The sequence below is a fragment of the Dermochelys coriacea genome, chromosome 1 (assembly GCF_009764565.3).
Source record: "Dermochelys coriacea isolate rDerCor1 chromosome 1, rDerCor1.pri.v4, whole genome shotgun sequence".
In the NCBI taxonomy this organism is placed as follows: Eukaryota; Metazoa; Chordata; order Testudines; family Dermochelyidae; genus Dermochelys; species Dermochelys coriacea.
In genome coordinates, this window is record NC_050068.2 from 283968198 (window position 1) to 283995687 (window position 27490).

Sequence of the window (27490 nt, forward strand, 5' to 3'; positions counted from 1 at the left end):
TATATAGGTGTGGTGTGTATTTCTTCACTATTTGTCTTCTACACATTATTATGTGACTGGAACGTGTGACATTGTTTCCATGTCGAGTATGCAGGTACCTATCATAAGACACTTGTTTAATTTCTTCAGTTTATGGAAGCAGTTTTGAAACAAACTAAGCATTATGAAAGAATGCAGATTTCAGTGCGTGACACTGACATTTGATACCCTAACTCTGGGCCAAGGGAATAAAATATTGAAGGAGAAGTAACTGCTTGAGAAACATACTAACAAAAAAACAGGTGGCCTGGATGATGGTCTATCATCCAGTATTTGCCATATGTAATTATTTATAAAATGGCAGTAGGAAACAAGCTTTAACAAATACAACTAAGTCAGAAAAGGAGTGGTGATGTGGCGGTACTTTTTACATTTTCAAGTTGCATATAAAGTTGAAATTAAAAATTTTAAACTTCACTCACTAAGGCGAAGTCTGCACTAGAAACTTGCCAGTGTAGTAATGCTGATTAGCGCTGTGTTTTGTTTTGTTTTTTTTTCTTTTTCTTCAACATGGGTATAATGTCAAAAGTCAAAGTGTAGTTACATCTACATGATGGCATACAGTTGTTTTCCTGGTATAACTGATTCCAGTGGTATAAGTAGGGTCTATGCTAGGTCAGTTTGTTGGAATAGCTGTCCTGGCAAATTGTTTCTAATGTAGACCTAGCCTAAGTGTAGGCCCTCTAATGAGCTCTGTGCAAGTGGATTACTTCCACGGAAAGGCCCCCCTTTGGTTTCAACTGGCAAGCCCACATGAATAATAGAAGTACTTGTGTATATGTCACAGTTCCTTCCCATTCTGGGATACGGATGTGGGGACCCGCATGAAAGACCCCTTAAGTTTATTTCTACCAGCTTAGGTTAAAAACTTCCCCAAAGCACAAAATCTTTGCTAGGGTATGCTGCCACCACCAAGCGCTTTAACAAAGAACCAGGGAAAAAGACCACTTGGAGTTCCTCTTCCCCAAGCAATCCTCCCAAGCCCTTATACCCCCTTTCCTGGGAAGGCTTGAGAAAACAAGTTGAGCACAGACCAGCTTGGGTTTCTTAGGACCCTAGAAACCCAATTAGATTCTTTAAAAACAGAAGTTTATTAGAAGAACAAAACAAAGATAAAAGAAACACTCTGTAAGATTAGAATGGAAGATAATCACACAGGCAGTCAGATTCCAAACATAGAGAATCCCTCTAGGCAAAACCTTAAGTTATAAAAAGACACACAAACAGGAATACACATTCCCTCCAGCACAGTGAATTTACAAGCCAAAACAGAAAACCTAACGCATTTTCTAGCTAGATTACTTACTAACTTTACAGGAGTTAGAGGGCTTGCATCCTTGATCTGTTCCAAGCAAAGATGTCACACAAAGGTGTCACAAAAGACTCCGCCTCCCCCCCTCCAGATTTGAAAGTATCTTGTCCCCTCGGTCATTTTGGGTCAGGTGCCAGCGAGGTTACCTTAGCTTCTTAACCCTTTACAGGTGAAAGAGTTTTGCTTCTGGCCAGGAGGGATTTTATAGCACTCTATACAGAAAGGTGCGCTTGTGGCACCTTAGAGACTAACAAATTTATTTGAGCATAAGCTTTTGTGAGCTACAGCTCACGAAAGCTTATGCTCAAGTAAATTTATTAGTCTCTAAGGTGCAACAAGTACTCCTTTTTTGCAAATACAGCCTAACACGGCTGCTACTCTGAATACAGAAAAGTGGTTACCTTCCCTTTATATTTATGACAGTATATATTTCTCCATAAAAAAGAATTTTGGAACAGTTATTAAGCCAATCAAAGTTGAACAAGGAATGGCAGTATCAAAGCAGTGTGCAACTAAAATTTAGTTCTCACCCTTCTAATTAACTCGTGAAAATTATTGGTTACCATTTAACTTATTGTCTTAAGAATAACATATCTACATCATACACAACTGAGGCATGATGCAGAGATTTGCCCTTTGGAGTTCATTGCAAGATAAGTACCTAACTTTTGAGCCCTGGTTGTAGAGGGTAATATATAAAGTATCTCTTAACTTTCCTTTTTAAGCAATTTTACTCCAGTTTTTGCTATTTCTAAGGGACATAATCATACTTGGTACATTTTCTTTGACTGGATGTAGGTCTTTCTCTTAATTAAACCTTTTGTTTTGTAAACATGTTTAGGATCTTTTTATTTTATTTCAGTAAATAGAGATTAAATTGAAATAAAACTCCAGGAGTAACCAACTAGCTGGCATTCAGTTCATGCTCTTGAGATTCATAGATTTTAAAGCCAGAAGTGAACGTCATTTAGCGATCATTTAGTCTGGCCACCTACATAACACAGACAATAGACCTCATAAAGTACATTCTCCCATATCTGTGAAAGATTAGCTGGGATTTGAACCCATGATTACTTGCATAGAAAGCAAGAACTATTCCACTGGACCAATGCTGCTCAACTTCTTTAGCTTGGTGACCCCTTATTTGAAATTGAACATTTTCACAACTCCCTTACATTTATTTTAAAAGTAATTAAAAAAATCAGTCATAATGATAAGCCTAAGTTAGTTGCGTGTGTTTTGAGCTATCAGAATACCTGACATTGAAGGGCAAGGATGCGGTAAGTACAATGGAGACATTCTGGGATGCAATCCAGACCAGTGAGGGATTTTCACCACCTGCTGTGCAACTTGGGGTGCCTCAGTGCTTTGCTGCTGTAGCTCCCACAGTGGGTCCCTTACAAGCAGCCAAACAGCATGGAGATCACACTGAGTGTCTGTGTATAGCTTGCAGGATGACCCCAACACACTCCGAGACCTGAGTTTTCCCCCAGAGTATGTATTCTGCACTGTCCAGCCCTTTCCTGGACAATTGAGGTATGTTAGGTCCATTGCCCCTGTAAGGGAACAATAGCCAACAGTTTGCTACTTTAAATGGAGTTACCGAAATGATTCAGTTGGAATGCCACACTGGATTAGTTTTGATTAAAGAATAAAACAAGTTTATTTAAGTATAAAGAGAGGGAGAGAGTTTAAATGAGTCAAGTACAAAGCATTACAGTCAGAAATGGTTACAAGAAAAATAAAGATAAAATGCTTTCTTGTGCTAAAACTTCACAAACTAGAGTTGGGTCAAGAGAAAATTCTTACAACATGTTCCCAGTAACAAGACTGACCAAATTTCAGGTTGGGCTCTCTCCCAAAGTCAAATGGCTGCTGCTTGTGTCATCTTAGGAGAAAGAGAAAGAGGGAGAAATACCTTGGGGTGTTTTTGTCCCTCACTTTTATAGTCCAGTCAATCTTTGAAATGCATTTTCCTGAGGGTTACCCCTAGATAAAGTTCATTCCTGCTGTGAGATTGGAAGTCATGGGGTCTTGTGGCAAAAGAGATTCCATGCTGCTGTTTGCTAAAATGTACATCGATCTGTTTTTGCCCTTTTCTTTGCCAAGAAATGGCCACTTGACAGGTGATTGCCCATCAACTTTGATGACACCTGGCTAGAGGCCTCAGCTTGTCCTTTGTCTTTGAGAAACAGGTTTATCCATTCCCCAGATTTGACTGGTAGAAACATTTCAGTCATCATTTCATTTTATGTTGATAATGTTACATACAATGTTGCTACACTAGTTTCACCATGATATTATTAACCAATAACTTACGAGTTTTCAAATGATACCCCACAAGGCCTACTTTGTATAAAGATTAATACTGTGTAGTGTGTGACTACATGGTGCATTCAGTCACACCTGTCACTCCCAGAGATTGTGACAAAGTGGTTGAAACACATTGCACTATACTATCTAGCTACTGCATGATCTGTCCATTAACATAAAGAAATTTTAATCACCTTCAAGGTTAATCTAATTTTAAAAAAGTCATCTAGAAAGACTCCCTAAGTAAGAGTATGGTTACTTTAAGCTCAATATGAAAATTACCTTAAAAATAGGTCCTATCTATAGTGAGTCATTAGGATCTGTAGAACCAGCCACACCTACCCACCATGAAAATCAAATTGAAGAGGGAGGCTTAATGGCAGTCAATGTAGGTTTAATGGGCACCACTGATATAGACAAGTTATTTAATAATGGTAAGAACCACCTGTGAGTTGCATACTGCTTGTTATTGTATACTTATACTGCATACTGTTCTTGTTGTATCCTTGTTAATGTTTGATTGGCTTATATCAAATTGATTGCTTTAAAAAAACATATTATTTTTCTCTTAAAATATATATTTCAGTGTGTTAATCAAGTCTTGGATTGCTTACTCTGTGGAATGTGAACGTATAAGGGTCATCCAAACTTTGGCACAGTGAAATTGACTCTCCTAGAGTAAAGACAGTACGTGGATACCCAGAGCTGAATAGTATCATTTTATACTCACTTTGCACAGTTGCAAAGGAATACATAGTATTACTCCTGGGGCAATTCTGTGCCACTGCGCACATGCATATTTTCTGTGCCGCACATATTTTTAATTTTGTTTGCATAAAAATTGCTGCCGTTCTGCTTTTTGCCCACCAGAGGGTGTGTGGCATTAGAACAAAGCAGCTACACCTGGCCAGACCCAGCTATGATAGGGAAAAGAAAGAGCTTGCCTTCTTCACAGCACCTGTCGGGTCAGGTCATGAGACGGGGTTGGGGAGACAGACGCTATGAGGCTGCTGGAAAGTCAGATAGGGGCTCATAAGGACTAGTGGGGGAGGACAGACTGGGATGGGCTCAGTGGGAGTGGAGGCTCAGGGACAAAGGGTGGGAGGGTGGTGCAGGGTCACATGGGTAGAGGGGGAGGGGTGCAGAGTTACAGGGGGGAAGGGAGATGGCTAAGTAGGGGCATAGAGACATAGGGACATGGGGTTGGGAAATAGGGACACATGGGGACAGAGGGCAGCTGGGGGGCACAGAGACAGATGGGAGAAGGGGTGCAGAGCACATGGGGATAGGGAGAGTGGGTATCTGTGTGGGGGTGGAGGGACACATGGGGACAGAGGGAGATGTGCCTGACTGAATGGGAGAGACTAGGGGTCAGCCAGGGTCTGCATCGGGGAAGCTCCCTAAGAATCCCTCCCTGCTCCCCTCCTCCCCACCCCCCAAAAAAACTGTTCTATACTTTTCCCACCCATACCCAACAACCCTTCAAGTTCACACCCAGGCTCCTTCGTAGAAATTACTTTCCTCTCCCTCAGCTCCTCCGTTACCCCTGACTCCCCAAAGCCTTTGCACTGCTTCTGAGGGGTGCGGGAAATATATTTCTGTATTGTAGTTTAAATGAATTATTATTCATTATTCAGAGTTCTGTATTAATTATGCAGAAGGAATCTATTTGTCAAAAAACATTTCCTGAATCTTTTATTGTCTGTTTTGTTACAGACATACTTGCTGACAGGTGTTTTGAAATAAATTACCAAAATAATTGAAACTGGTATGATTCTATTGTGTTATTTTGACAAGTAAAATATGCAGAATTTTAAGATATTGTGTGTAGGATTTTTAATTTTTTGGTGCAGCATTCACCCAGGAGTAACGTAGGTTGCAAACTGTGGAGAATCAGGCTAGCTAAATGCAGGACTAGACCAGCTGAAATGAATTATTAAGTAATGTGTTCTGAGCAATTAGTGTCAGCAATTAACAGACAGCTCTTTCCTGTGGGGAAAGGACATTGCTAATTTATAAAGGTCTCTTCAAATGTTGCTGGTCTAAAACTATTATTTTTTTTATTATGTTTACTTAAAAATCAGCCTTTTTGATCTTTGTTTAAGATCCTGCAAAGGGGTAAGATTGTCTATTTGTTTTCAATGGCTTCTGTAAAGTCTGCAAATGCTTGCTAATTAGACCTCAAAATACTCTGGTATTGATAGTCTGGTATCTGATTGTTTTGCCTGACTGGGGTTATAAAATAGCACTGTGTAATACTTGAATCTTTGCATGTTTTAGTCTCTGAGCTACACCTGCAATTTGTGCTCTCACAGGTTACAGTCTGAGGTAACATTTCTGTTTGATTTTTCTCTAATGAGTCATGTGGCTGCAACTGTTCAGTGACTTGAAACTTTTATTCCTACAAGTCTTGCAATGCACTTATTTAGCTGTTCTTAATAAGATGCTTTTAATTTAATCTTTCTTTCCTAATCCTGTCACTAACCTTACAGATTTCACATATATGTAGAGAAGCCACTTTGGGCTTGTCTCCATTTATAGTCCGAAGTATTTGAAGCAACTGGGATAGTTCTCTTCTCAATCTTAGTTTGCTGTATGACAGATGCAACACTGGAACTAGTCAATCGCATACAAAAAACCTTTCTATCTTCTAATAATAGAAACAAGAGTAAAAAGAATAAATTACCAAGAACATATTCAAGGGACCCTGCCAACATGAAATCTAGTAAATTAAAATACGAGTTCAAAAAGTAGCCTGAGGTACAGCACCTGTTCCTTGGCATCCCTACTGACTTCTGTGGTTTTACACTGCACTTTCCCAGTTGTTAAACATACTTTCTTTTTAACTTGTAAGTGTTTGAAAGACCCACTAAACAACAGTAAAAACTAACTAAAGCCCTAATAGTCCAAATACTTATATATATGAACAACTTTTATATGTGAGAGTAGCCCCATTAATTTCAAATTGTAACTCAGGTGGGTCATTTTGTGCACTGAATTTGATGGGACTACTACCTAGCCTGGAGTAAAGTTACTCACATATATGTATACTGAATTGGTCTTTATTTACCTATACAGGGGAACAATGAAACTAACTAGGCATAAAATGCTGACAGATGCATTCACTAAAAAAAAAAAATCTGAATAGTTGTAACAACAGTAGGTTCGGAGGTGGAGGGGGACTTTGACGGAGTTGTGCAGGGTTTTTTTGTTAAGCTGATGGTGTTCCTTTTTCCTTTGTGCTGAAATTTGGCTTTAGATATGACTACATTTTATTCAGAATGTTACTATCCCCAGAGAAACTTTTGATAGGTGAGATTTAAAAAAAAAATAGTACATATATGTAAGAGAAAACCAAGAAATGCAAAATTAAGGTTCAAGTAAAAAGGAAAAAAATAAAGAAAAAGCCTTATTGATCTTAGGGTTTTATACTGCCATCCATCACTGTAGTATGCAAGCACCTGCCAAATAAAATCACTAGCAATAACTAAGTCCCTAGTGAACTTCATGGAATCTCTGTTGCTTCTGTTTCAGAGTAAGAACTCTGTTTGGGGAAGCGTTATGTATTTTTAATTTTTTTTTTATGGTTGGCTTGTTCAGGGGTTTTGGGGTAGAAAGGTAATATACTGGAAAATCAAGAAATGCCTAACTGTTTCTGAAAACAATCTAAACTGATGCATATGCCCACCCAGTGTTCATTCCTGACTTATAACTGGTTACATATAATCATTCTTAGTGAATTTTGTGTCTAATTTCAAGAGAGGATGTGAGTATATAGCTCTAATGGTGTGCTATAAGGAGTTGAAAAGGGCAGATATAGTGATTTTTTTCCCAGCAACAATCTACAGTGGTTTGGGCTGTCTGGTTTCTAACTGAATGGATTATTATGTTTATGGGCTAGAAATACAGAGTAGCTGAAGCAGAAAAGGGTTTGTGTTTAAGGCTGATGGCCTGTATGTAATTTGCACTTATCATATAGAAGGTGAGGATTTGTAGTTCATAATGAAAATGTGGATGAGTTATGGTGACTTACTGGGATGACTGGAAATAGTGTCTGGGTTTTTTGTGGCCATTGAATGGGTGTTGTCGGGTCAGAGTTTGTTTATTGATCCTTAACTTTTAAATTTCTTGGCTTTCAATCATTTGATAAATATTGTGTTTGGGGTCTTGTATCTAAAGTTTATGATTTACAACCATCTTAATGAAGCTTTTTTTATGGGAATTTCCACAGGGATGTTTGAGTGTGTTGAAATGTTGTGTGAATGTTCTGAACTTTTTAAACTCTTCCCTGGAGAATAAGGAAGTGTAGTAAAATAGAGCACAAGGTAAGCTATGTCAGGGAGGAGAAATCTTATTGTGTTTAACTTCACTTCCCACAAAGCAGCAGCAGACTGTGTGCTCCTCTTTTATAGTAGTAGGAGCTGGGCTGTATATAATTAAATCAGTTCAAAAAGGACACATCTGCATGTGATTTCACTCAAGCGGACACCTGCACCAGGCTCCTTATGGGTTCAGGGGTCCATCCATGTAAAGTCACTTGTAGGATCAGAGCCAAAGGCCTGAATCTGGCTAGTTGGGTTCTGGAGTCCAAAGATGTGTTGACTGATGCTAAAAAGCCCTGCTGAGATCTCAGTCAGTTCTCAGATGTTCATACGACCACAGAGAGTGACTCCAAAAATAAAACCCCACAACTTTCCATAGAGATTGAAAGGAGGATAGTGTCCAATTTTTAGCAGAAGCTACACTTGCGATTTTTGAGACGTATCCTTTGATTTTCTCTCTCAAAGGGAACACATTGTGTCCGTAAATTCTCTTATCTCAAACACCTCATCCAATTAACTGCAATCCTGGGTTTAAAAAACAAAGCAAACCAAAACCTTTATTTCACTATTTCAGTATTCTCAGTCAAGATCAATTTTGGATCTGAGTGAAGGGCCTTTGACTTGGAATGGACTTATGCTGCGCTTCCTCACAAAGCCTTAGTGGAACTCCCCCTGCTGGGCACTCAACACACTGCCATCCTTGGACCCACATGCTGGGCCCGTGTGTTCTTATGCTCCCTTTACTCTAGGCAGGCGTCAGTCACAGGGATGCCTCTTGTCTGATTTTTATACCACACAGTCCTTTTGGAGAGGTTTGTGCCTGTCTGGTTCTGGGACAAAACCAGATGTAGTTTTGCCCATTATCAGACGGGACACAATTTTAAACAATGTGCTGCATTGCTCCATGACCTCCATGCTGCCTGTCAGGTCAAGCTGGCATAGGCAGGGTAGTGTGCTCTTGAAAATGGTGCCCCCACCCCATACGGCATTACCTCACATGCTCCATGCTTATGGGGTCATACTGGTGTGGGGGGGGGGAAGGTCACACCGGTTGGGGCAAGCCCATGGTGTTTCTGGAAGTGCCAGAATGTCTGATGTTCTGGGAATGTAGCTACCCTATTCAGTCACCATCCTTCTTTGATTTCACTGGCATGCTTCCTGGCATAGACTCTCTGTCTGACACCCCTTCTGGAAGTGAGTGTGCACATCATGGTTCAGCTGCCCTAGGCCCCCAGCACTGGTGCTGATCCCTCGTAGCTTAAGCACAATCTTTCCCCAGGCTCCAGATATGCGGGCATTCTGGTTTATAGTTTACCCCTTCAGGGACTTGTGATATTGAAGACAATACAGACATTTTACAGTAGGATTTCTAAAAATAATTCCTCTTTTTACTTTACTTTAGACAGCACGAGAGCCATACAGATCTAGGCAAAAAAATAAACACCTATATGCCATTCCCTGCCTCAATTTCCTCACCACTGTTGAGGGTTCTTTGGAATTTGGTCAGGGTCTTCTACGGTGTCCATGATCCTCCTCCTTCTCCTACCTCCTGCACATGACTTCTTCAGAACATGAAGTGTCTCTGTCTGTCTGTCTCTCTCTCTATATCTCTCTCTCTGACCCCACCAATCAATGTCCTCCAGCTCCTGGCCTGACCAGCAGTCAAAAAGGCCCATCAGAGTCTCATTCAAAGACAGAGTCAGGCACCCTTCCCTTTGTGTTTAGCACAAGGAGTATGTAGTAAGAATACAGTTTAAAATAATTGTAAGGGCTTACAGAGGGTGAATAACGCCAAACAGTTTGTAGGTTGCACATAGATTCCCCAAATCATCGCACAGTCTTGCTGTCTTTGACAGAGCCCCAAGATTTGTCACAGGGGATGTTGCAAATCCTTCTTACTCGGCCAAATGTTTTGGAAGAGATGAGATGAGCAAGTGAGGGCATTGTCTTTTATTTTGGGGGAGTCTCAGAGGAGTGGCTAGGGCCCAGGCCTGCAAACACTTAATGCATATAAGTAACCTCATTCTCACAAGTAGTCAGTTAAATTAATGACAGGTTTCAGAGTAGCAGCCGTGTTAGTCTGTATCCAGAAAAAGAACAGGAGTACTTGCAGCACCCTAGAGACTAACAAATTTATTTGAGCACAGCCTACTTCATCAGATGCCTAGAATGGAACATATAGTAAAAAGATATATAGACATACAGAGAACATGAAAAGGTGGAAGTTGCCATACCAACTGTAAGAGGTTAATTAATTAAGATGAGCTATTATCAGCAAGAGGGGAAAAAAAAAACCTTTTGTAGTGATAATCAAGATGGCCCATTTCAGACAGTTGACAAGAAGGTGTGAGGATACTTAACATGGGGAAATAGAATCAATTCGTGCAATGGCCCAGCCACTCCCAGTCTCTATTCAAGCCCAAGTTAACGGTATCTGTTTGCAAATTAATTCCGGTTCAGAAGTTTCTCATTGGAGTCTGTTTTTGAAGCTTTTCTGTTGCAAAATTGCTATCTTTAAGTCTGTTGTTGAGTGGCCAGAGCGGTTGAAGTGTTCTCCTACTGGTTTTTGAATGTTATGATTCCTGATGTCAGATTTGTGTCCATTTATTCTTTTCCATAGTTAAACTAATGGGTTTGTTCACATAGGCAAAGCTACTCACATGCCTGAGTGTTTGCAGGATTGGGCCCCTTGTAGGTAAACATTGTTTAGGCTATGTAACTATTGAATTATGATGCACATTGTATAAAGTGAAATAGGTAATTTTTAATACAAGTTTGAAGTATTTTCTTCTATTTGACCTGCTTTTAGACTTCATTAAACTCTAAGAAGCATGAGTTTATTGTTTTTTTTTATGTTCTGATAATCCCCACAACATGCTAGGTGCTTTCCACCCAACCATAAAGACACAGTCCCTGTCTCAAAGAGCTCACAATCTAATCAAAAGATCTAAGTGAAGAAAATCTAATCAGTAGTTTTCAGGTTACAAAAGTTTACACTTTGCATGCTCTGTGAGGGAATGCACATTTCAATAACTGCGCAGGTATATCTGGTGCTCAGTCCACAGTACGAACAAACACTAGTTGCCTGTCACTAACTGATGCCTGTCAAGAAATGCACATATGACTGAGGTGCAGGAGGATGAGGATGGGCACCAGATTGCCTGTGGTTGGATTGAGGGTGCCTGCCAGCTAAGGAACTTGTGACTCTTCTCTTCATCCCCTCAAACATTTAAACAAAAAACAAACACCTACAGTGTCAAATGCAAAAGGTTACAGGCCAAATCTTGCTTCATTTACTCACATAGGTAATCTAATTGACTTCTATTCGACTATTCTTGTGGGTAAGGACAGCAGTAATTAGCTGTATGTTAATATGTCCTCAAGCTTCTGCAGTTAGGTCCTCAAATATCAGGGCACGTAAAAGAGAAGGGTGAATTCATGCCCTTAACTCTGGCCCTCAACCAAGTGACTTGCAGTGAGCCTTCACCTATATTCAGATAGTTACCTTGGATTAAGGGTTGTGGGTGGCTTTTTTTGCATTTATCTATTTTCAAATCACGTGCAATTTATCATTAATAGAATAGGCCTCATTCTACAGATCATTGTGTTAGATTCCCCCCCTCCCCCCCACACACTCACTAATAATGGGAAAATCTACACATGGAATAGGAAAAGAATAGCCCAAAGTGTTCCTGCAATCTTTCAGATGCATATTAGTCACTTACAGATATTTGGGGATAATGCTTCTGTAGAAACCAGACAGCTCCAAAAGTCAGTACAATTAGTGATGGCCTTAAAACTAGAACAGTGATGCAGTACTGGTCACACATGGCTTTATCCTGGTCTGGATACTTGTCCCAGTCTGGATACCACCCAGAGTTACCTATAAACAAAACAAGAGGAATTATTTTCCAGCATAACTGTACTTAAGGTAACAAATTCAAGAAACAATATCTGATTGTGATACATACTTATGATTTTCTCACGCTCTGGATTTTCTGGCAAGAGAAGAGAAAGGAACATAAACATGTTTACCAGTTAGAAACCATTTTAATTAAAAAAATGAAAAATAATTGAGAACTTGGGTACATAATGAGAAGCTCTGGGATCTGTGCTTTTCTCAGCTGGGTGTAATACAAATATGTCTATTTCACTTTAATAAAATATAGAAAAAAATTCCCAAAAGAGGAAATCTGAGAATAACTTATTTCCACAATGATACTTCCAGGCCTCGCTGAGACAGAACTTCTCATAACCACCTGCTTCTTTTAGCCCCTACTGGCTGAAATAGCGGAAGTGGGATTTGATCACTGCAACTAATGCTACCGCTATTTACTTAGGCCTGGAGCCACAAAGGGACATAGGAGCAACAATGCTGAATATCACAACACTTAACTTTTAGGCCTCTAGAAAATCACAGAACAAACACTGATCCACAGAGTCTCATTTAGGCCTCTATACAATGAATGGGGAGAGAATAGTGCTTATTAATGCATTCCACAAAAGCCAATACGCTAGAGGGGGAGCAGCCTAAGATAGCCAATGGGAGATACTGATGAGAGGGTCCTTTGTCCTTTGCCCCACTCCCTCTGAGATAGCCCCGTCTCCCTGCAGCCTGGACTTAGGCACCTCTCTCTGCTTAATGATTCATGAATGGGAATCCACAGTGTGGAATCGGGCAGTTTAGGCACCTCTTGCAGGAATGAGTTAGGTGCCTGCCTTGCTCCATCCAAAACAGCCAGAGGAGGAAGTGATGCTGGTGCTGCCACCCACCTTATAACTGTTAGCCCAGTGGTTATGGTGTTCTTCTGGGATGTAGGAGAGTCAGGTTCAATTCCCCACTCTCCCTCTCTGAGGGGAGGGGAAGGGAAGGATTTCAACAGGGATCTCCCTTCCCCAGGAGCAGGTTCTAACCCCTGAGCTTTGGGATATTCTGATGTCAGGGCTCCCTCAGTTTCTTCTATTGAAGCTGTTCTACTGTGGATAAATAAAAAAAGAGAGATTGGAGCAGGGGGACTGGACCCTGGTCTTCCACCTCCCAGATGGATTGTAATGTTGCGTTCTCTGTCTCTGGCCCAATGACTATTAAGTAGTTATCCACAGTGGTACAGTCACTGAGCTGAACATTTTCTGAAAACTTTTCCAGCTGGGTTGCTTCATGTTCCTTTTGAAAAACCAGCATATTGCCTCTCTGCATCCCCACCCCAAGCACGTGCTGGGGAGCAAATCATACGCTTACAGAAGGTTGGGCCTAGCTGTGATCCCAGGCTGGTTAGCCACTCCCTTGTGGTTTTGTTGCACTGGTGGGGGTATTAACCTGGCTCCCTCCTAATGCTCACCAGTGTGCTAAGAGTGTCTCTTGCTACCTGGGGTGGAAAAGGGGTTCTTCATATTTTCTTTTCCTCCTCCATGTGGATCCCCATCATACTTGGCTTTTGGATGTCGTTTCTCATACGTACTTGAGAGCAAGCAACCATTGTCTTGTTACAATGGTCCATTGATATTCTGTCTTATTTATGGGTCTTTCCATATGATATCATTCAGTGAGAAACTTTCCTTTGTACTTACCACATAGCTTATCCACACATTTGTCACTGTTGCATTTGCTGCATGCTGCTCCTGTGTTATAAGGCTGTGTCGGATAATTCCCACTGCAAAGAGGGACAACTTTGTTCTGATATTGACCTCCTTGGGAAGAATTTTACTATCTTTTGTTCATGTTTTGTTGCAGTTATTTTATCATGAGAAAATACTACAGCAAAGTCCCTTGCACAAAGAACATGCAGTGAAATGGAAGAGAGCAGGAATGACTGGACCTCATGTTTAGGAACTCCATTTTAATGAAGTTTTGTCTAACATGGCCAAATTTCAACTTCCAGATGCTGAGAACTTTGAAAGCGTAGTATTTAGCTATGCTACTGAAAGAGTTACTACACATTGTGCGCACTGCACCTTTTAATATAGAGGAATCCCTGCCAGGCTGGCTGGGAATCTGTAAGGGAGCTATTTTATTTCAGTTTATATGCAGATTGTTACAGGCAGCGGTTGTTTCTCCCTCTTTCTCTCTTTCCGCACCCTCCTTCCTTTCTAGGGACTTTCTGGGTGAAATTGTAGCCCAGCTGAACTCAATGGGGCCAGAATTTCACCCCATATTTGTTTGTTTATATAATCTCAAGTAAACCCTCTTGAGGACAAAGCACTCAAACTAAGGATTAAGTGGAATTTAAGTGGTCCATAGCTTTTGTGCTCTTCCCCCTGCACAGGTTGAATGTCACTAAATCAAAAGGCACACTCGTGGAACTAATGCCCAAAGGAAGTATAGTTTGATTTGGTTAGCTCACATGCTAAAGGATAGAATTTGGGTGTACAAGAAACACAGTATATAGAGTTTCAATCCACTATTCAGCAGCGGTAAAAGACACCAATAGGATGCTGACTCGCACAGTACCAAGAGATGTATTAGAAGTCCAAGGATACTGCATTACACTTTATAAAGCACTGGTTTGACGTATTTGCAAGTACAGTCTTGTCTTCTAGTCAATCTTGGTTACCCTAGGGTATGTCTGCACTGCAATTGGGGGTGGGGGAGGGAGGGAGGGATGATTGCATCGTATAAACTAGCTAGCCTGAAAATTGAGAACAGTGAAGTCACATCAGCATGGGTTTCAATGTGAGGCTGTACAAGCCTGCCCAAGACCCTGGGTAATTACTTGGCCTGCGAATGTGGAACCCTAAGTACTTACTTGGGTGGCAAACCTAGGCTGGACTTCTTGCTGCTGCGGCTTTACTGCTGTTAGTCCTTGCTCTAGTTAGATTAAAGCTAGCTCAGGTAAATCCACCCAAGCTACCATCACACATCCAATTGCAGTATAGACATAGTTAAATTGGAGAACTACTCCCCTCCCCACAAAGGGCCACTGAATAGATAAAAGGAGTGGCGAGGTTTACACAGATAAAGGCTCTGTGTTTAAGGGCTAAATCCCCTGAATTTAAATTTCAAAATTAGGGTTGAATCCCTGCCAAAAGTCTTAAATTTCCATGTATGCTCAGAAGTAACATCAAGTGTATGGTTTGCCAGTGATACACCAGTCAGAAGATCAGTTGCTCAAATATTCAACGCAGTCCATCTTCCAGCGTCTCCCCTATTTTACCTTTGGCCCCTTTATTGACTCCAGTGGGTAGCCCTCTCCCCGAGCAAAGAGAATTGGGCATGGCTTCAAGCATTATCCACATGAGTTTACCAGAAAGTAACGAGTCACTCCTCCCCCTCACCACAGCCTTGTACAATAATTGTAATGAGAGGACTTACGCTGGCCCATAGTTGCAAATAAAATGTGCTGCCTTCGATCCATGAAACCCTGTTACTGTAGGGCAAAAGTGAACAGCGCAGCCAACTTTGTAACTTGTTGCCCAAACAATCTGAAAAGAAGTGGACCATAAGCTACAATCAAATACCCGATTTAACGTTCGTGGGACTACAGAGAGACTGCTACTGTACTTGTGACACACGCACACAATTGCTGAACTAAGAAAAATGTACCCTAGGGACTCTTTACTTGTCCAGGCCTGGCTTGACATGAGTAATTAGACACGGGTGAGGCCTTGTTTCTGGGGAGATAGGACTAGGGAGGTAAATGGATCAGCAGACTGGAAACAGAATGTCTGTACCAGCTAAGAAAAGGTGGAACATCCAGGGCACTGTTTACAATGGATAAGTCAGGAACATAAAGATGAGGTACAATGTGAAGCCATGTCTATTAATTAATTAATTAATTAATTAAATCGCCTCCAATGAGTGGTAGTAGCTATGTCGGCGGGAGAGCATCTCCTGCTGACATAGCGCTGTCCACACTGGTGCTTCTGTTGGTGTAACTTACGTCACTCGGGACTGTGTGTTTTTCACACCCCTGCGCAACATAAGTTGTACCAACAAGTGCCAATGTAGACATAGCCTAAGTCAGGTGTGGACAGAGAATGCTGTACAGGGACTGGCTTCTGTAAAAAGTAACCAAGCCAGTCCCAAAATATGTAATGTGTAAATGCATATAAAGAAGGAGACATTAAATTATTGAAAACTCTGGCAAACGGGAATTCTTTCCACTGATGCATTTTTGTATGTTGATCTTGTGTGACTAGGAAAATAACTTTGGCAGGTAGTTGACTTCTTCTAGCAAACGTGAAGGTTAGGTGTGTTGAATCGGTCTCATTGACTTCATTGTAGTCCACTGACCCGCACTATTTTTCTATCTGGAAAAGTGTTAACAGGTCAAAGACATGACGTGCAATAAAGGCCCAATTCAGCTCATCTCTCACTCAGCTCAATTTCCCCATATGCTGAAGTCAGTTAGGTTATGTACATTTATCTAAGAGTACAGTTTGACTCAAAGTACGTTTATCCAATGAGAATGAAAGGCTCTCAGCTAGATTCCTGCCTCTCAGCATCCCAGGAATGTGACTTTCTGCTCTATAACCATTCCTCCACCCTATTTTAAACTTGCTATAAAAAGTTTTAGTGAATTTATTGCTCACAAAAAATGCTGGTATGATGCTCCCAGAAACTGAAATCCTCTTTTTGTCTATAGGCAAAGCTCAACTGCTCAGCCTTCATGTCCACATGATCCTTAGCTTCTTTTTGGTGAGACTGCCCACAGGAGACATGAACCTTATCTGCTATGAACTGAACTGATGCCACAATTTCATTTAACATATAAGCCACTGTGCAGTCAGAAGGCAGTTTTTAATGGGACTCTTTATAAAAGCGAGAGCTATATATATGTTAGAATATGTAGACAGTTAATATAAAGCAAACCTCCTACTTGCACATAAAAATGGTGCATATATTTCATAAATATAGAATGAACAAAGTTGTGCATTGCAAATAGCTTCTTGATTACACAGCTGATAACAGTAATAATGATTTTTTTTACTCATTACCAATCTGAGCCTGATTTTTTTGAATTGCTGACCTAAAACTGAAAGACCCTGTAGCCAATTTCCAGTCTTGCCCCATTCTGATTTTGAGCCAATTCTGAACTCTTAAATAACCTGTACTGCTACTACTAGCATGAGGGTCTGTATCTGATTCCCTGAAAAAGACTCTCTGCTAGCAAGGAAACACAAATAAGATTAAATTTAAAAGATTAAAAAAAATTCTCTTTATTTCAAGGGCCCTTTCTAAAACCGTGAAATAAAAAGTGCATGTGCACAGTGTGATTACAGGACTTAGAAAATAGTTTATTGAATTGGAATAAGAATCTCCCATTTTAAATTACAATTGACAAAAATAATTCTGAAGTTCAGATGGAGAAATGTAGCAAATGACTTACCTGAGTGTAATGGCCACACATGTTGATGCAAGTGTTAGTGCCATAGGTGTAGTCTTTGAATTCACTGTACCAACTAGTGAGGGCTGCAGTCACAGAAAAAATGTGGAGAGACCCAGTCCAGATGTTTTCTCCAACAGAAGTAAAGGTAGGGTGGGCCTTCCCGTGTATCTTGAGATAGATATTATGTTTAAATTGACATGTCTTTGCCCATGCTCTGGCTGTCTTTGCCAAATCTGGGTCCCAGCTCTGCCAAATGTAAAGACCGACACAAACCATTTTCAGTTACATTGGCATAACAGTAATGCAAAAGGAATTTCCTAGGGAGGCCATTCATAGATGTGAAAATTTCATATGTTCTGCATATCTATTCATTCCTGGCCTCCTTGGAGATTTCCAAGAAAGGGCTCTGGAGTGTTATAGAACCAGTTGATAAATGAGTACACAGGACTGTTTTTGATAAGTTTAACCACTCATTCAGACAGGCACATCAAAGTTCTGTTTTTGCTGGACTCCTGGGTTTATAAGACAAACACTAAACTTGTTTGGAAAATAAATGTAGGCATTTAAGCTCTTTTTAGTCAAAAATGGGGATTCATTGCTCTGTTAAAGAACTAATTCTCAAGAGCGCCATAGGTATTTCAGAGCAAATTTGTGTTGCCATCTGTCCAGTTTTATGGGCTGAGGATAATCCAAAATGTTCCAATTTTTTGCACAATCCTAGAGCAAATCCTGTCTCTGTGTGTGGTTAACATTAAAGTCAATGAGAGCTTAATATGCATGCCCATTGGCAGAGCCCCTTGACTTTCTAATCAAATCATATACATACCATGAGCCAAACTTTTAACGTGGTTTAAACTCTACCTATAAATTTGTACTCACAAGTTCTTTGAGTGCAAATGCTGGCTCCAAATCCATATTTGCATAAACAAACATGAATTTGCCTATGCAAATCAGACAGTCAAATTGCTGTCTATGAAATTTGTGTACTCAAATGCCTATTTGCACAAGTGTTGGTTTGATTTTGATTTTGCTTTTTCTTTGTGCACACAAAGCCTCCTGGGACAAACGTAGAGTTATGTCCTTCTGAAAACTCAGCCCTGGGATCTTACATCTGTATCTTTAAAAAGACCCCTTTTTATTGTGAAAATTCAGTGACCCAGTCAATTCCATGCTTGCATGAGGTATTTTGGTTTTTTTTAGAAAAATTTTAACTTGTGGAATTTCTGTTGCATCTCCTGACTGCCTAAATTTTCTTTCTTTCTTCTTTTCAAATTAATTAGCAATACGAACTGCTCTGTCAAGGACTAAATGATCACTAGACATGTAAAACTAACACAATGAGACTTTAAATTTTATGAAATGTAGCTTATAACATTTATCTAAGTACAGTATTTGAAATATGCTGACAACTGTATTATGTTACAGTAGTATTCTAAACACATTTTAGAGATATATTTTATAACCCACTGCAAATATATATTTCTTCCCTTTCTTTTTGTAGCTAAGACTGTAAAAGTGAATTGTGCATAAATCAACAAAAGCTACGATATTTTCATCTGACATTTTAGTCACTAACTCAAGTTGAGGTGATTTCCTTTCAGAACAGGTGAGTTATAATGTCAGCTTTTATGGTTTAAATCTTTGACTTTGCTTGGGTTTGTCTCACAAAATCGATATAAAAACAACTTTCTCCGACAAAATATTCGTGAAGTTTGTTTTTTCGAATTTACTGGTTTATCAAGCTTTTGTCAGTAATTTAGACAAACTGTTACTTGATATTTCCTTAATTTTTAAAGAGAACAAATACAATAGATCTGCTTGAATGAATATTTAAAAGAGACTGCTTTCCAATTTCAGCCTTAATATTACAAGTTAAGAGTAATGCGCCTGTTTACATCTGTGCAACTCCTATGAGTTATAAGAAAAAGACCCAGTCAATAGTGAAGGCACTACAAACACTGTCAGCAGTCTCTTCTTGTATTTTTGTTGCTTGCATGAAGAGAAACAGTAAATGCTTCTCGCATCCATTTTAAAAAGGCTATTCTCAAAAAGGTGGAATGTCTTGAGTTCATTCTCTTGTGTCTCTAGATAGAATCGTGAGCATGATCTGAGGACTGGTCTATACTACAGAGTTAGATCAACATAAGGCAGCTTACATTGACCTAATTCTTTGTAAATGTCCACAATAATATGTAGCTCTCACCGATGTAAGTTGCCCTCTACACTGACTTATTCACTCGACCTCTGAGAGAGATGTAGCATTTAAGTCGATGTAGTTAGGTCGCCACAGTGTCAGTGTAGACATGCTTTGCTTATACTGACTATTGCTGCCTTTCAGAAACTGTCCCACAATGCCCCATGCTAGCAATTAAATCAGTGCAAACGCTCCTGGTGAGGATGCACACCACCGACACAAGGAGTAGTGTGGACGTGTAAAATTGATTCAGTTCTGTGGTGGCTATATATCAGTGTAACGTAGGTCAACTTAATTGAGTTTCAGAGTAGCAGCCGTGTTAGTCTGTATTCGCAAAAAGAAAAGGAGTACTTGTGGCACCTTAAAGACTAACAAATTTATTAGAGCATAAGCTTTCGTGAGCTACAGCTCACTTCATCGGATGCATCCGATGAAGTGAGCTGTAGCTCACGAAAGCTTATGCTCTAATAAATTTGTTAGTCTTTAAGGTGCCACAAGTACTCCTTTTCTTTTAACTTAATTGAGTGTAATTCTTCAGATTTTGTGTCTAATTTAAAACAAAGAAATTTTGCACTTCATTGCTGTAACCCTAATATACAACCCTAGTGCTCTTTCAATAAGACGTACAAGACTCAGGATGGTGATAGGCACCAGTAAAAGAACCTTGAGGGGGATAGGCAGACAGGACCCAGGTAGAACCTAGTGAGAGGGCCAGCTTCATCTGGAAGCTTTGAACCAGCAGGTACAGTAACTCCTCACTTAACGTTGTAGTTATGTTCCTGAAAAATGCTACTTTAAGTGAAACTATGTTAAGCAAATCCAATTTTCCCCATAAGAATTAATGTAAATAGAGGGGGTTGGGTTCCAAAGAAATTTTTTCACCTGAGAAAAGGCTAGATTTTTTGTGTGTGTGTGTGTGTGTGTGTGTGTGTGTGTGCATACCCCCACACAGCTACACAGTATAAAAATTTTAAACAAACAATTTAATACTGTACACAGCAATTATGATTGTGAAGCTTGGTTGAGGTGGTGGAGTAAGAGGGAGGGATATTTCCCAGGAAATGCCTTAGTGCTAAATGATGAACTAGCACTCCGTTGTGCCCTCAGGGGTAACACATTGTTAATGTAGCTTCATACTCTTCAAGACAGCATGAATGGAGGGAGGACACACAGCATGGCAGAGAGACACCAAGACATATACCATGAGTGTGAGAGATGTGCATTGCCCCTTTAAGTACACTGACCCCACTCTAAGTACATTGCCTTTTAAGTAGATCAGCAAGTTGAGACAGCAGCTGCTGCCAGCAAGCTCCCTCCATCCCTGTCCTCTCCTCCCCCTCCCCTCCACTCTGTGGAGATGGGGGGAGGGGGACACTCAGACATTAGCCCCCCTATTCCCCCCCCACAGCATGCAAGAGGCTCCTGGGAGCAGCTTCAAGACAGAGGGCAGGAGCAGCACACGGCAGTGGGGTGGAGGGACAGCTGAACTGCCCAGCAATTGATAACCTGCACAGGGAACTTAGGAAAGCTGATAGGGCAGCTGCCGGTCCACCCTGGTTCCAAGCCCCCATCAGCTAGCTCCAACACAAGCAGTGGACAAAGCAGGCAGCTGCCAAACAACATTATAAGGGAGCATTACGCAACTTTAAACGAGCTGTTCCCTAATTGGTCAGCAAAATAATAACAAAACAACGTTAACCGGGACATTAAGTGAGGAGTTACTGTAACAAACACACACTCTTCTCATAACTGTAAAGAAAAAAAACATTTTCCAACTTCCAATCTGTGGTGTTTATCCAGGAAAAAAAAATTGCCTCTCCAGTAGTTGTCTCAGCAAAGTTACTCATGGTTTGTGCGTACATAGGGTCCGCTGCTTAGCGGCCACCTCTTTCCTGGTGGTGGATTCACAGTTGCTGGTCATTCCAATTGTCATATATGCAAATGAGTTTATTAGAATGTTGGCAGGGATCTTGCTGAGCATGGACACAGTACATCTTATGTGGTGGCAGATTTTTCCTTAGAGTATATTTGGCCACAGCACCAATACATCTTGATTTCCCGGTCTTAAAGTTCAGTAATGGAGATTTCTCCAACAAGAAGATGCAGGAAGCATCACAGCCTAAATATTACCCATCTTAACAAGAAAGGGAACTAGGTAGGGTGGGATGTTTTCCCAGGACTTTGAAAAAAGAAAAGGAGGACTTGAGGCACCTTAGAGACTATAAAATTTATTTGAGCATAAGCTTTCGTGAGCTACAGCTCACTTCATCAGATGCATTCAGTGGAAAATACAGTGGGGAGACTTATATACACAGAGAACATGAAACAATGGGTGTTACCATACACACTGTAATGAGAGTGATCAGGTAAGGTGAGCTATTACCAGCAGGAGAGCAGGGGGTGGGGGACCTTTTTGTAGTGATAACCAAGGTAGGCCATTTCCAGCAGTTGACAAGAATGTCTGAGGAACAGCGGGGGGATAAACATGGGGAAATAGTTTTACTTTGTGTAATGACCCATCCACTCCTAGTCTCCGTTCAAGCCTAAATTAATTGTATCCAGTTTGCAAATTAATTCCAGTTCAGCAGTCTCTCCTTGGAATCTGTTTTTGAAGTTTTTTTGTTGAAGAATTGCCACTTTTAGGTCTGTAATCGAGTGACCAAAGAGATTGAAGTGTTCTCCGATTGGTTTTTGATTGTTATATTCTTATGTTATGTTTGTTATTGCTTTCTGCCCAGGGCAATTCAAACCAGATAAAGTTAATATCTATTTACCTTCTAAACTAAGTAAGAGATTATAAACCAAGTAAGAGATGGACTATTAATCTCTTTTAAGCATTCTAAACATCACTACATATGTAATAAACAGCATGGTCTAGTAGATTGGGCACAAGACTGAAACTCAGAGTTGTATTCCATTTTCAGTTCTGCCACTGCCCTACTGGGTGATTTGTGGACAAATCATTTAATCCTTTTGTATCCCCTTCTGTCTTATATCTGGCTTTTATATTTGTCTTTTCTTACTACAGGTTTGTACAATGCCTAGCACAAGGTGACCCTGAGCTTGGCTGAGGCCCTCTAGGTGATGCTATAATATACATTCACAATAAAAAATTACAAGGGACTGGTCCACCTTGATTATCACTACAAAAGGTGTGTCCCCCCGCTCTCCTGCTTCATTCCCATTGTTTCATGTTCTCCACTGTATTTTCCACTGAATGCATCCAATGAAGTGAGCTGTAGTTCATGAAAGCTTATGCTCATATAAATTTGTTAGTCTCTAAGGTGTCACAAATACTCCTGTTTTTTTTGAGGATTCAGACTAACACGGCTGCTACTCTGAAACAGGACTTTGAAGAAACCCTCCCAAGGATTTGTCCCTCTGAACAGAACAGCAGGGTTTCTTTTACATATTTATAACACATTTATCAATGTAGTTTGCGAGTCCCTTGAACTAGGAAAAGAGAATCACTGTTGCAGTTGACAAAATGGGAGTTCTCCCTTTAAGAGGATTTTGTATATTTTTACCAGAAGGCTGGATCTGTCTGTATCCAAGCATGGGATGGGTAGACACTGCACTCCCAACAGTAATAATCAGGTGAATGGGGAATCTGAATGGTCCTAGAACTGACAGCCAGGGACTTCGTTCCTGGTTAGATTTGGTTTAGTTTCTTTTGGGCCTCTGCTGCCGCCCCAGCACCTCCAGGTTATAGGACCAAAATAGGGGCAAAAATTGGGGATTGGTCCTGTTTTGAGCAGGGGATTGGACTAGATGACCTCCTGAGGTCCCTTCCAACCTGGATATTCTATAATTCTATGACCACCATCAGCTGTGAATAATCCTCTGTTGGATGAAGTCCTGAGACAGCATAGCAGGTAACCAAACTGCTTTAAAATCTACAAAGTGACTTGATGACAGCATCCTCTTCCAGCATAGATTTATAGCACACAACACTGAAGAGAGCCAGGAGGGAGTGGAAACCAACTAGTGGGCATATTTAGTGTCACATAAATCACACGGGCTGCTGAGCTGTGACAGTTTAAAACAAGGAGGATTTTCATACCATAAAGCTCAAGCATAAGAGTGAGGTTTGAAAAATCCATCTGAACCCAGGGAGAGGCACTGAGCAGGTATGTGTCCAGCTGTGCTAACTGGAGTCTGACTGAAGTGGTTTGAGGGTGTGAGTTTTATTTTTTAGACTATGATTCAAGGAGGGTTGGCGGAGCTGAAAAGCTGAAAAGCTTTTGTAAGCAGTTACAAAAGTAAATCTTCCCGAGAACTGTTAACAACATTGCAACATTCACCATCTGTGTGCAAGTGAGGAGTAAAATTGTGTAATATTGTTGAAGGTCACCTTACCATGTGAAGCATGTTGCTAGCTGCTGGATTCACCCGGGACCGAAAACTGTTATGAGCCGTCACACACTCCTCAATAAACTGTTTGTCTCTTGTATCAGGTAAAGTACTTGGCTCATAAGAGTAGCAGCAAACTGAGAGAGCCAATACTACAATCACAGGAAGGGACAGCATGATTTTCATGTCTCTCTGACCTTCCAATTTTGAAAGTAAAATATTTTAGCTATATAAGGTGCTCTTAGCTCTCCGGATGGTGTTTTGGCTGGAAGGCTGTTTTATCCTCAAATTTCAACTGCTTAATAGGGTACTAGTAACAGGAAACTAATCAGCTTCAGCAGCCTCAAAAAAAAAAAAAAAGAGGAAATTATGGTAAATAAATTTTGCACTGAAGCTGTAAAGTTTCTGTTTTAGTGAGCATTTTTATTGGCTGGGCAAAGAATAGGCCAGGGAGGGAAGTGGGGAGAGGAGCATGTGATGTTGCTCCTGGCTGCTGCTGGGGGAGCGCACAGGGACTCTGCAGACCACTGTGGAGGGGGCCTTCAGGCTGAGTAACTTCTGAACTGTGCTCCTGTGGTGGGGGTTTTGACTGTGTTTGTGGGGACACAAGGGGTGTGGCGTGGAGCCTGTCCCCCAGTCCATCTGTGTGTCCCCCCAACCCCCTCCACCACCAGCACCACCACTACCACCGTCGTCGTCACTGCCCCCTCCACTACCCCCAGTGGTTCCAGATTACCTCAAGCTCCTGCCTCTGGGACTCCGCTGCTTGCTGGGCCTGCCGCACCCTTTCCCCACCTTTTGGACCTGAGGCAGCAGCCAGCCGGCACTGACTCTTTGACAGCGCACATGGGTGCACGTGCCCCCCCACCCCCCTGTACTGGACCCCTTTAGTGAGCCCCTAGCTTTGTCCCTTGTAACCTGCCCCATTTTGCCCCTTGCAGCCTTTTTGCCCTCCCCTTTACCCCAGCACCTCGCTGGCTTCAGTTTTGTTTGCCTGCCCCGCCCTCTTCCCTCTGCAGCTTTTGTTTGTTTGCCCAGCCTGTTTCTCCCCCCTCCCCATGTGGTGCCCCTTGCTCAGTGCGCCCATGCCCCCGCCCATGCACTTGTGCTCTTCCCGTTTGAGTTTGCCCCATCTCACTGCACCCCCCGCAACGTTGTTATGACCTCCCTCCCCTAGTGCAGCTAGAGGAGCCGGATTCCTATCCTGAGTCGGTGACTGTCCCCTACGAGCCCTTGATACCTCCCTGTCCAGCCCCCCCCTTTTGACGCCCTCCTCCCCTGCCTGCAGCCTAGCGGGGAGGAGTGGTCGACCTGCTTCCCTCTCCCCCCAGTGTTTCCCCTCCCTCCCTGCTTATTATGGCAAGGGACATGATGGGTGGGGCCCCTCCAGTAGCCCCAGATACCCCTCCCCGCCTGCCCCTACGTCACCCTCCCCCCCCAAGCCTCTACCTTGACAGCCGCTGCCAAACCAGCTGCCACCGCCCCCACCGGGGCACCAGCAGCGGCGGGTACCGGGGTAACCTCCGCTGCTGCCACGTCCCTCGGCTTCTGGCGGAGCCCCCCCCAGCCGGCGGGAAGGGCCAGGGGAAGAAGAAGGGGAAGGGCTCCACTAAAAAGAACAGGGCCTCCATGGCAGGGGCTGCCCCCACTGCCATGGCCCCGCCACCGGTCGCAGCGTCTCTACCCGCTGCTCCCTCCACCAGCTCGGCAGGTGTCCCTCCCCTGGCCCCCAGGCTGTACGCCCAGGTGGCGGCAGCCCCCCCGCCTGCTGCTACATCATCTCTCCCGCCTCCGCTACCAGCTATAGTGGTCGGGGCCCCTTTCCCACCATGACCAGGGGGCACGGCGTCCGTTGCCTCCTGGTACCCGCCTCACCCCACGTGGAGATATACGTGCGGGCTTTGGCGAGGGTAGTGGGGCCCACGGCCATTGTAGCAGCCTCCAAAATGTACAGAAAGGTCGTCGTCTTTTTAGTATCAGAGGCCGCCGCCCAGGAGGCAGTGGACACAGGCCTGGCAGTGGGGGGCATGTTCGTTCCTCTGGGGCCGCTGGACGACCTGGGTGTCCGTCTCATCCTGACCTCTGTCCCTCCCTTCCTTCCCAATGCCGCCCTATTACCTGCCCTTTCAACCCTGGGGAAGACCATTTCCATCCTGAGCCCTCTCTCACTGCGCTGCAAGGACCCCACCCTCCATCTTGTCTTCTCGTTCTGCCGGCAGCAGAACTGCCGCTGGTGGCATGTGATGGAAAGGTGCTTGAGGGGTCCTTTTTGGTCCCCTACCAGGGGGTCCATTACCAGGTGCACTGTTCTACAGGGAAGGCCTGGTGCTACCTCTGCTGAGGGACTGCCCCTTGGCCCGGCAAGGACGGGCATCCGGGACCCCCAAACCCCGGCGGGGCGCTGGCCCCATCATCACCGGTGCCTCTGGTTACTCGGCGCTCAGAGCCGCCCCTCCTCTCACTCAGTCCACCACTGCTCCCGTTCAGGCCCAAGGGGCGCTCCCCCCAGCATGCACAGACGGGCGGGAGAACCCCGCCTCTGCTGCCTGCGGTCCAGCGGGGCATCTAGAGGAGGGTGCGGCAGGGATACCACCAAGCGTGGGAGAGGACTCTCCCCAGGGGGATTTTTCCCTCCTTCATGCCGCCCCACCGTTGCCTCCCACGGTCCTTGAGCCATCGCCCCTGCCTCCCGACCCGACCTCTGTTAGCCAGCCCCCTGATGATGCCATGGAGGGCTGGGCCCTAGTCCAGGGGAAGCGGGGCAAGCAGAAGGCTCGAGCTCTGCTCCCTTCCACCGATGTGGAAGCCCCCAGGAAGACCAGAAAAGGGGGCACCGAGGCTGAGCCCTCTGCCTTGCCCATGGGCGCGTTCCATCCCCGGTGCCGGCTGAGGAAGACGTGGCAGCACGGGAGGGCAGTACCGTCCCTCCGATGGAGTCCCTCCTGCCCCATTACCATACGGACCCCCTGTGAGCCCAGAAGCGAGCATCACTTTGGGCATTGGCGGGGAGACCTCCAGGGTGGTGGAAGGGGAGTTCCCCTCCATCTACGAGGAGATCGAGGCCCTGGATCTGACCCCGGGTACCCAGGGGAAGGACGACCTTCTGCCAACGGGCCTCGATCTGAGTAACCTCACCCTGGCCCCCCTTCTCCATGCTCCCCCCCAATTGCTGCTTTTGCTCCTGCCTCCGAGGGTTGCCTGGGCTCCTCCATCTGCCCAGCCGCGGGTGGCACCCTGCTCTTGGCCGCCGAGCCCATTGAGGCGATGGCCAGTGCCGTGGGGCTGGGACCCAGGCCCCACGGGCTGTCCCTTGTGGGCATGGGACAACCGACCTCCTTTCCGGGTGGGGACCCCACTGAAGATACTGTGGCTACTCCGCCGGCCGTGGTGCCAGAGCCCAGCATCATGGAGGGCCCCCTTCCCACCCCCAAGTCCCTTGAGCTCAACCAAGGGGGGCCAATCTCTAGCTGCGTGGCTCCTGGAGCCCAGGATCCTGCCTTTGCCCCTCTCCCTGTCTCTGCTTCCGACCCCTGTCTTGCTCCTACTCTGGATCCCTGCCTTGCCCTTAATGTCAACCCCGTCCCTGCCCCCTCCACCTCCCGTGATATCATTGCCATCCCTGGGGCCACCA

General features: G+C 43.3%; 1 protein-coding gene across 1 annotated transcript; it reads right to left on the reverse strand.

The window, feature by feature from the left end:
* Nucleotides 1-9934: 9934 nt before the first annotated feature.
* LOC119846411 (glioma pathogenesis-related protein 1-like) lies at nucleotides 9935-24269 on the reverse strand. Its single transcript, XM_038380058.2, has 6 exons — nucleotides 23866-24269; nucleotides 17313-17558; nucleotides 15296-15405; nucleotides 13555-13637; nucleotides 11958-11984; nucleotides 9935-11869 (listed from the first exon to the last, which is right to left on the reverse strand). The coding sequence occupies exons 1-6, from the start codon at nucleotides 24043-24045 to the stop codon at nucleotides 11700-11702; spliced, it is 816 nt and encodes a 271-aa protein (XP_038235986.1). The 5' UTR covers nucleotides 24046-24269; the 3' UTR covers nucleotides 9935-11699.
* Nucleotides 24270-27490: the final 3221 nt, after the last annotated feature.